Source organism: Siphateles boraxobius, unplaced genomic scaffold (assembly GCF_051911475.1).
Source record: "Siphateles boraxobius isolate OS27281-9 unplaced genomic scaffold, OSU_SipBor_1 19, whole genome shotgun sequence".
Taxonomy (NCBI): domain Eukaryota; kingdom Metazoa; phylum Chordata; class Actinopteri; order Cypriniformes; family Leuciscidae; genus Siphateles; species Siphateles boraxobius.
Genome location: NW_027508799.1, coordinates 33059772 through 33070966, shown reverse-complemented (window position 1 = coordinate 33070966; position 11195 = coordinate 33059772). Strand labels below are relative to the sequence as shown.

At 38.3% G+C, this 11195-nt stretch overlaps 1 protein-coding gene across 1 annotated transcript in view; it reads left to right on the top strand.

Moving 5' to 3' along the window:
• Positions 1-2469: 2469 nt before the first annotated feature.
• Positions 2470-11195, top strand: part of slco1c1 (solute carrier organic anion transporter family, member 1C1) — a 28892-nt gene continuing 20166 nt past the window's right edge. The window contains exons 1-2 of the mRNA XM_077235135.1: positions 2470-3677; positions 7084-7223. Coding sequence (XP_077091250.1) covers positions 7098-7223 — 126 coding nt within the window. The 5' untranslated portion in view covers positions 2470-3677; positions 7084-7097. The remainder of the gene's footprint in view (positions 3678-7083; positions 7224-11195) is intronic.

Here is an 11195-nt window from a genome sequence, read left to right as displayed (position 1 = left end):
CGCATGAGTCCATTTCACAAGAGCATATTAAGATCACATATTAAGATCACATATCACACACTCTGTTTGACCGCAGCTCTTACACAAGCGGACACATTCGCCGCGACAGAAAGTGTAGGTCTTCCGATCTCTCCTCTGGGGGAATGAGAAGGGCTTGTGCTGATTACAAATAATGAGTCATGTGTTTGGCACACAACTCCCTCTCCATCAAGATCATTAGGAGCATAAGTGATGCATAAAAGCTTCTCCTGAGCACATACTGCAGGTGACACGGGTGGAGGCGTCTCTTCGTCTCAACTTCCAGGAAAACACATTAATCACAGATTATTGTTTTGCTTAATTATTACAATTCACAGAAGGAGGTGCAACCAAGGACATTCAAATAATTGTTGGAGGGTCTGACTTCATGTGCATGGTGATGGCGCAGTGGATAAGACACATGCCTTTAAGACACTTAACCCCTAATTGCTCCAGAGGCGTGCGACCTCTGAAATATAGCAATTGTAAGTCGCTTTGGATAAAAGCGTCAGATAAATGTAAATGTGCATGGCTGAGATTTGAGATTTATCTTTTGTGCACAAAAATACCTTCTTTATATCTGGAAATGACGTCACACATGGCCCTCAAATGCAAACGGTGGTACGCTTTATCTCTGTAGTGTGCATACAATGCGTTCAAGGACTCGAGGGGTTGTTGTGTTGCGCGTGAAGTTAAGACAGTCATAGTTGCAGCTAAAGCAGCTGTTTCTTGTCTTCATGGAGCCTTTTTAGTTGAGATTGCAGAAATACAGATGCCCTGCCATGGTGCATGCCGTGTGTTTATACCTCAAAGAAACCCATTGAGTTTCCTCCGATGCAAGAATTAAACTGAGTCAAGACAATTAGCACACTATTCTCAGCTGTGCAATTATTATTCTAACGTCATAGATTATCCTGTGCTTGTTTTGTAATATAGCAATGATACTGTAAATGGGTTAACCTAGTTTTAAAGGACCATGTCAAGAATACAGAGCTGAAGTAGCCGTTTGTTCGACAGGCCACTGCAACGGGCGAGAATGGATTAGTAAAATCCTATTAGAAATACCAGACCAAGAATTCTGCCATACTTTTTTTCGAAAGCAAGTACGAACCACAAACAGATTACTAATACCGAAAATCATTCAAAGCCAAGCAACAGTTTGTGTCATGTGTGTGTAAAGAGAATCCAGGATCTGGTGCTGACATGGATTTGTCTAATTTTAGCCCATTTAAACCCCTGACACCTACGTTATATCAAACAGCACAGAAATCAGTTACACCGGATGAGTCACTCTCTGAAATTACTGAAGGAGAAATGAGCAAATGGACACTCTAAAAAATGTCCTTAAAAGTTCCACCTTGTTAAGATAAAGAAATTTGCTGGTTTTATTTTTTTACACAGGTGTTTTACTCATAATTTGAATTACGCATTGCACTGTGTTGTTTTTTAGGGTTGATGGAAAAATTACTAACATTATCCGTTTTTCTACTGATTTCTTTTTCTTACAGTGTATAATGTCTCTATATTTGTAAGTAACAGCCGTTGTCACTGTTAAAAAAAACGGAATTAATGGCTGGTGGGAACCATACATCCTTATTTTCTTTTATGTTTTATACAGTATTTTGCTATGCTTTTTTACAGTATCAAATTGTATACATGAAATATTCCTCAAAGTTTTTGCCTGATTTGTTTGTTTTTTCCTGTGCTGATCATCATTTATATATTTTGTATATGATAGCCTATATTTTAACTATATAGGCTTAATTTTAACTATGTAATATCTGCTGATCATGTATAGGAAGCACTGCATTTTTAGCATATTATTTATAGTACCGGTATGCTATAGAGGCCGAATGCATGCTTATCTATCATTTATAAAAATCCCCATTTCTGACTGACAAAGTTTAAACATGCAATGCATTTCATAATCGTTATCAATTATATACATGATGAAGTGCATTTGCATTGAAGGGCAGTGCATTTAATACCATAATGGTTTGCGTGATTCATTTCACATTTGAAATCAGAAATGCAGAAAACAGTCCATTAATGGCTTTATCCTAATACAGGGTGTATTTCCAGTCTGCAAGGACAAGTCACGTATCAGCAAGAGTAGGATGTGTATAATCCACAGTCAGAAGGTTATAACAACTGTCATATTATGGCTTGGTCATCTCCATGGAAACAAGGGAATGTGCATTGTCTCTCCTTTATCTACCCTTTCCTGGAAACATGTTAAATGAGGACTCCATATTGGCTATAAGAATGAATAAATAACATCCCTTTAAAATAATGGTTAAATTACTATTACTACGAATTATAACTGTAAATATTATGTGGCTATAACAAAATCTTCCGGCTGTGAATAAATATGATCTGTATGTGAGTGTACCTCAGGAAAGGCCACCCATTCCTTTCAGAAATGTTTATCTTTGGAAGTCAGGCCTCGGTATAATTGATCTGGATACAGGAGGACGGACACAGGAACAGATAAATGCAGGTCGAGTGTTCTTGAGCAATGACTGACTTTGCACAGATAGTTTGACATTTTGTTTCGGCATTGACAGAATCTGTCTGTCTGTCTCTCACATTGATGTCACTTCTAATTTGCAGGCATAGTTTTCCTGAAAGGTGCATGCATACTCAAGCAAGGCAAGTAGCTTATCTCCATAAATTGTTAGATTGTGTTAAATTTAAAGACTGACCTAGTAACAAGATCACATAGGCTAGATTGAAAGTGTCTGTTTGCAACAAGTTCGAATTAGTGATAACTGCATTGTCACACAGATGAGATTTTAATTTATTATTGTAGGGAAACAATTCAATTACAGGCATCCTTTCAGTTTTGTGATAAATTACGTTTCTAATGTTCTTCTAATGCATTTTACAGACGTTATTGAAGATTCAATCTGTCTGATTTAGCCTATCACAAAGTGATACAATTACCAAATGAAATAGCGAAATCTTTAAGGATCAACTTGTACTTCAGTGGTATGTTTTTTTAGCTTTTAAAAGAGAGCCACATCCTAAGGGTTAAGCATTTTCAGCATGACTAATGTAAATCATGATCAAATGTCTCTAATTGGCTACTTTCATTCATAAACAGTATTAAGTGAGGCTTAACAGATCATTAGATGTGTACGGATTGATACTTGATCTAATTGGAATCATATGTTTGTAAAAAATAAAAAACTAAGTTTTGATAAAGTGTAACCGTTTCATTAAAAGAGCGATGAAACGATCCGCGCGCGTTTTACGCATATGATGTGATCATCCAGAGACTCTGCGCGCTCATCACGTGCTTCAGCTCAATCCATCCAGCCGCGTCAAGCTGAAGAAACTCTCACCTCTCAGGAAAGGCTTGTGAAAAAAACCTATGGGATCGACGTCGAAAATGTTCAACTCTTCGGACATGTCGAGCTGAAAGCGAAATGGTCTGAAGTGAGTGGAAGTGTTGGGAAACCCCTCTAGGACCAAGTGCCTTTCCTCGTCTCCGGCAGCCCGTGGGAAGTTTCTTTCCATGTGAAAACCACCTGACACATATGATCTGCTCCATACACACTCATACTGGACCAGAGGAGACACGCACATATCCATAGATAGTATAACAACCAGGAGAAGACGAGACCGGGACGCGGATCGGATATATAAACTGTTTGGTGAGTAATCGCAACTGCTCTTATAAGACACACGCAGGCATAATATATTTTGACCTAATTCATCTCTTGCTTACGAATTATGGAAATGCATTGCGCACAAGATATGACATGGTTTAAAATGCGTCTGGCGGCGCGCGTGTCAGAAGAGGAGAAAACAAACATCTGCTCGTTAAAAGTAGGTCTGCCGTTTGTTTGTGCTCGTGGTTGCTGGATTAGTTGGAACGATTCAGACTTATTGTGCATCATAATTACCGCACCACTGACATATTAATTATATCAACAACCATTATTTTAGCATCCTTTAATTATGCATGTTCGTCTGGTTTCAGGAGACTAATGCGTTTTATAGCTAACATTCAGGTTTTATTGGGCTATGCAATGGATTTTATACATTCAACAGTCTCAGACTGTCTGTGAGATGTTTTTCTCTCCTGTGGTCACTCGTGGTCTTGGCGTGGATTCATATCAGCTGCTGGTTAATTAGACGCAATTGCACACTGGTTGTCATGACCATTTATCCACATCCATTCCCCAGACTGTTTACCTTCATGCGTCTGATGTATATGTGAGCTCGCAGTTTCGACATAAATGCAGTGCATTAATTATAGAGAAAGTTGTGCATTGGTTAAATATTTCAGCTGATAACTGAAAGGCTTTGATTTCAAAATCTATTTATTTTTATGATTAAATGCAGAGTTGTTGTTTTTAATTTCTGCTTTTTGATATACTAATAACTAAATACTCATTATAGGCCTACTTCAAAATCATTTAACTTTACAAAATCTAAATATTGTATGTATCAATATTTAAATGTTTAAATATATATATTTGTTTTATGCAAAGTAGTTTTGTGTATAAATGGTCAAACATTTGACTGTCTAAGCCTTAAATGCTTAAATACATGTATATGAATGAACTTTTTTTTCTGTGGCGTAATGATGTTGGATATATATATATATATATATAATTATTATTATCAGTCAAACCAATTATCTGTCTGTCTGTCTGTCTCTATACAAAGAGCTGATTCATGAACCATTTTGTCCTTGCTTAAGATACCTAACCTCAGAGGAACTGTCCCTCCCTTTATGATGTGTAGTGACTCAGAAAAGCAGAGGAAGAATCTGCTAAATTACTAAAGTAAATAAGTCAACTTGTGAAGAAAGTTGCAATATTTTTAAGTAAAGCTGCCTGCATGCTTTATTTGTCCAATGATTTATAAATTAAAAGCCTCCTCTGCAATTTATAGTCGAGTTGATGTTTTTTCATTTACTGCACTGGCTGCGCTCAAGGACTCATCAAGTTCAATCAGAATATACAATCAGAGCTTGAATGGCTAAATTACCAGCCTATAAGGTTCAAGAGACTTTGGAAAGTCTAATAGATGTTGCTTATATATGCAAGGCATAAAGGACTTTCTTGTGCAAAAGTTGGATCTTGGTCGGCTTCTTTTTTTAACCTCTTAAGTGTCATGGGCCCACCGGTGGGCCCAAATCCATTACATATTTAAAACAGTAATAACCTATACTAAACCTAAACTAATCTTGACAAACTATATATCATTTGAAAGCTTACAATCTCTAGTTTCCATATTTGGTTACTGATTCTCAAAACAAATTACAGAGGAGCTGTAATTTATTAATTTGCAACAAGAATATTTTCATACTCCTAGGCGTGTTCAGACCTTTATTTTGAAATAGCAATGAACATGAAAAATCATGAAAGAAGGGTAGAAACCAGTTTGTTTTCATGCCAAGAGTTCAAAAGATGGCAAGCATTCAATTATTTTAGAAAAAAAGGTCTGAAAATGTTTTAAATATAAAGAAAAAATAATAGATTCACCATTTGTGATGTGGCCGCGAGCTATAACGCACATATGTGTTCTTTTATGTGTTTATACAAGGTTTAATTCATATCAAAATCTGCCAAACTTCCAATACTACTTCTGAATAGGATGTCTACTTTATAAATTGTATGAAAATTGTGAAAATGATGGTTCAGATCACTCAAACCACATATGGAAATGGAGGCGCCCTTATATGGGCAGTAATGGAGTCTGGTTGTGACCTAGTGAAAAAGTTTGGTACTGCGCCCAAACAAAATCTTACTGAAAGCTCATTTCTTGAGATATCAACCTAAAATTTGAAACACAACTTGTTCAGATTTTTGGCTTTGATTTTTTTGCAGTTTAAGAGTTGTCCAGGTTTTGAAAATATATATTTTATATAAAATATGAATAATTAATTTTTTAAATCGTACATTTTCATAAACTCAAACTTCTGTAACTTTTTTTCTGTTTCACTTTCTTAATTTATTTAACTTCTACAAAAATCTGCCAAATGTCTTCTTTAAAACAAGACCAATTTTATGTCTATATTCCAAAGGATTCTTATCCTATACCATTTAAGTTTGGAATGTGCATTTTCATGTCTATTCAAAAAAAGGGGGGGTGACACTTAACAGGTTAAATCAAGAATCAATAACATAAGTTGCCACTTTAGTTATTGCATGCTGTATATAAAAGAACCTCAATGTTTGATTCGGCTGCTCAGTCACTTACTTGCTTTATAACCAATAAATATTTTGTATCTTTCAAACTCCATGTCAGTATTTAGGAGTTAGTGCTGCTTAGGGCACAGGTTTTATTCATTTTTAATGCTATACCTTGTGAAATAAGAAGGAAGAACAAAGTAGAAGTTGTGAGATGACAGTTTTGTCGACTGGCAGAAAGCCGCAAGTTTAAATCCTACAGAAACTCTAGAGCATGCATTGCACAAACTCATTCATTTCAGTATTTCTCTTTAATCTCAAAGTGGTAATTGAGATTAAAATGTCCCAAAGTGACATATAAGGTACAGTCGTGTGTGTGTGTGTGTGTGTGTGTGTGTGTGTGTGTGTGTGTGTGTGTGTGTGTGTGTGTGTGTGTGTGTGTGTGTGTGTGTGTGACTGAATGTCTGTGGGTTTAGACAATATGAGCATAGGGCATGCATTTGTTTACATGATAGCAAAGTTTGCACACCGAGTTTGAGTACTAGGTTTCATTGTACGGTTCATCAGTTATTCTGAATGCAACAATATTGGAATCATTTTAACTTTATTGTTCCCCCAGATTTCCACAGTTCAAACATGCATTTGATACCTGTACCAGAAAATGCTTTCCGCTGATAGTGGCACGTTTCTCCAGGGAGCTGATCTTTCTGCTGCTATTCTTGTCACTTCAATCCGTCTATAAGAAGTGAAAGAGTTTTCTATTGAGATTACTGAATTCAGAACTTTTGTTTAACGCATCGTGCCAAAGTTGTACCGTTTTCTCAAATTCTATTTAAACCTGTAAAGAGAACAGCCTATTCTTGCTTGAAAGCACCTTATGTCGGGAGAAATGGATCACACACTGTGTCTCTTGCAGGGCTGCATGCATAAATGCCAAGAAACTGCATTAGAGAAACGTCACCCAAAGAAAACGAGATCTTGTGGAGGATGGACTTGCCAAACAAGGAGAGACGGTCACCCGAGAACGGCCCAAGGCCCTGTTGCTCAAGCCTCAAGGTAAATCTCTTCACTTTAATACCTAGATGAGCTTTATTTTCTGGTGGATTCAATTGTCACAAATAAAAGCAGTGTTGATGACTGAAGGAGAAGCGCTGGTATGTTTGTGAGCTTGCAGATCAGTTGCTTTACGCGTAACAGGCTTTGAGGGCCTGAAGCACTGTGACGTCTTTGGGTCCAAACAAGATTTAGCTTCAGTTTGTGGTGGAGTCTTGTTCTGAAGAGCTGAGGTCTGAGAACAGAGAGGGATTTGAGCCAGCACTCCTGATGAGATGATTATAGCTAACGATGTAAATAACGAGATAGTCATGCTCAACAGTTCCTTTGTCATGAACACTAATGCGGCCACAGAAGGTCCATTCAGCTTTATGAACTCTCTGTATTAGACACTCAGTCATGTGCACCTTTAGAAGTATTGTAAGGTTATAATGTAAAGGTTTACTCAAGCGTAATTTGAAAACATACAGTGCTAATCACACACAAGCAGTTTTTTTAGTTGTGGCAAACAGGTGAATTGCTCATTTCATTATACATGAATTCAAAATCAGCTTAATTTACTTTAATAATACACATTATTAGTCTTATTGTGAGTACTACGTTATGCACATTACTCAAAAAAAAATTGGCTTCACTTCTAAAACAGCTTCAGCTGACATACATTTTTTTTCTCATTAAATATCCGGTTTACATTAAAGACATACAATGGGCTGCAAACACTATATTATGTTGACTTTATACCCCCCCCCCCCCCATATAATGGTTTAAAAACATTTTATATAGATGAGCCTATAATTTAAAGTGCACCACTTATGCTTTTTAGGATATGATCTTTCATGCAGTGTGTAATATACAGGAGATGTTTGTGAATGTAAAAGGTCTTCAAAGTTTCTAAGGTCAAAGTACAGATAAATAGTTATTGTCTCCCAAAAGAAATAACTAATTCTGAAACGAGTAGTCAGTAGGTCGCACACCAGACGAGAAGCGCAAGGCCGCATCGTGCAGCGCCACGTCTTTAAAACTCGAACACATTATTCTCTATGAGTTTACACACACCGGCGGCGCCATTCGGCGTCTGTCCGCGGCGCCCAGCAACGGTTCAGTACCTTTTCAAAATCCTGCCGCGCCTCAGAGCGCCATTTACATAGTTTTATATTAAATTTACATTATATTTGTCTCAAATCGTCATTAATGTATATACTGACTTCACCCTGTGCTGCAATATACATTGTTTTACATTCATTTACAGAAATCAGCTGCTTGAATGAAAATTGCTGATGTTATCAGATTTTCAAATGAGATTCTCAATTCATTCAGTTAACGGACGCTCTGAGGTAAAGTGTTCATACTGCAGACTTAGCAACGATAGTATTTAATTGTACAGTACAATCATAACATAGTTCTGACATTATCTTAATTTCATAATGTCTTTAAACAAACATACATGCCCTCAAACACTGCAGCTGAGACTGGAAGAGTTTGGTTCGAGTTGTCGGCACTGCGATGTGAAAGCAAATTCTCTTTGCATGAACTTCATAAGGATGAGATTGATATGGTAAAATCAACGCCATTTTTACTGTTCGTATTACTGTGTATCAAGTATTGAGGAAGATCTAGAGCTAAAAATCAGATGTGGTAATGTAATGATAGCCTGGTAATACCAGACTCTGCTACTTCACTTTGCTTCGTACACAGAGTCTGGGATAGCATAATAGAGAAGTGTTTTCTCTCTCGCTAGGGGGCGCGTACTGAAGTTTAAAATCATTGGTTACCCTTAAGCCAATCAGAAATATTTTTTTTGATGACGTATGTTATGCGCCGACACAGCCGCATCGAACCACAGACATCATGCATCGAACTCAAATCTATGATCGAACCTCCACTGTAAACACTTGATGATGCGAGCGAAATACCCGAGTGAACATGGCTGTAAACGACTTTTTTGATCTGTGAGTGATGTAATAGAATGACTGCTGCGCTTGACAGGGCAGAGAGAGAGAGAGAGAGAGAGAGAGAGAGAGAGAGAGAGAGAGAGAGAGAGAGAGAGAGAGAGAGAGAGAGAGAGAGAGAGAGAGAGAGAGAGAGAGAGAGAGAGAGAGAGAGAGAGAGAGAGAGAGAGAGAGAGAGAGAGAGAGAGAGAGAGAGAGAGAGAGAGAGAGAGAGAGAGAGAGAGAGAGAGAGAGAGAGAGAGAGAGAGAGAGAGAGAGAGAGAGAGAGAGAGAGAGAGAGAGAGAGAACAAGAGCGCTGTCTTGCTCTCTCTCCCTCGCGCATATTCATAAAAATCAATCGACAAGATAGTAAGAGGTAGGAAGACCGCGGTTTCACGTGGAGCATTCTGAGATTTTTAGAGATTATAGACTCTAGGAACAACATCTCAATGAACAACATCTCAACTATAAAGGCCTGTCTCATATAAGTTAGACGCCTATCTCAAGTACAAGCCGTTGCAGTTCGACGATTTGGGCAAATAAAAGCCCGGGCTATTATTTGAAGTTTTACGGTATTTAAGACCTGGAAAAGAAAAGAGACACTGACCTGTCAAAAGGCTCCCCAGTTTCTCGCTGACGATCGGTAATAGTTGATAAATTAAACTTTTCCCAAAGGGAGTAGGGCCACAACATCACCTCCATTCAAAATGTTTAATACACACTCTTCGTGTTCGGGCTTCAGTTTGCTAATGCCGGGAATATTCTCCACAACAGAGCGGATTGCATATCTCCATATCAGCGGTCGTTTTCGATTTCCCTGACCTAATCTTAAACACGGCGCTTACCGACTACGTCACGGCTTTCAGCCCGCCCTCTGTTCGTTGATTGGCCAGGCTGTTTTCAGGCCGGTGGAAAACAGAAAGATAGGCTGGTATCTCAGACTGACTACAGGAGCGAAATGAAATTAGCGGAAGTAGGAAGTCTGACGTAGTCAGGCTAATGTAATGAAGCTATAGACCAATCACGCTGTAAGCTATAGACCAATCACAACAGACTGAGCCATCTGACCAATCAGAGCAGAGTAGACCAATTACAACAGACTGGGTCATTTGATCAAACGGAGCAGAGGAAGCTCTCGGAAAGGCGGGGTTTAGAGAGACTGAATCCTTTATCGAAGCGTTTCAGACGCGAGAAAAGAGGTGAATCTGCTATGTACATTATGAGAAAATTAAATGGGAACTTGGCAACTATTTCAACTTAATAAAACCGTTTAGGTTAAATAACGTGTTCCGGTGAAAATGGTGACCAACGTTCCAAGGCGGAAAACCAACCTTGCAAAAGGGGGACTAACGTCCCGGTAAGTTGGAAATAGGAAGTCTTGTGAGAAGCGAGAACGAATGAGAAACACAAACTGCTTGACGGCAATTCCACATAAACACACACGCCGCCCTCAATGTGTATGATGTATTACCCACCTTGGTAGACATAGCTCCTCACGATAAAGTTGGCCGGCTCCGATAATAGCAAATGCTAATGAGCAGCGGTATAAAGAGGGAGGAGGGGCCGCAAGTCAGTTTTTTTTTACGACAGTGTGGTGAAATATACACCCCACAGCTCCTTGAGAAAATATGCGACAACAAAAGTGAAAATCAGCGAAGAAATGGCTGGATTTGCCAAGTTCCCCTTTAAAGTGTTTTTTGACCTTGGATGCATGTAAACCAATAGTAGGAGACTCTAAAACTGAATTAGGAACCTTTACAATAGCTGAATAGGGGAACTTTAAAATACACTACTAAACCATATTTTACTGTTTGATAGCAGGTGGAAGGACATTCTCATTTTCTCATTGTCTACACCATCGGTTCCCAACAGGGGGGTCTTGGCCCACAAGGGGGCCTCAGCGAGCTCTTTCGGGGATCGCGTCATATTTTGAAAAGTGTTGAACAGTGAGCAGCAGTCCGTAACTTTTTATGCGTTCAAAATTCACTAAATTTATATAATGAGCGAGTACATCATGAATCCATTTTCCAAACTGTTTTTTGTCTT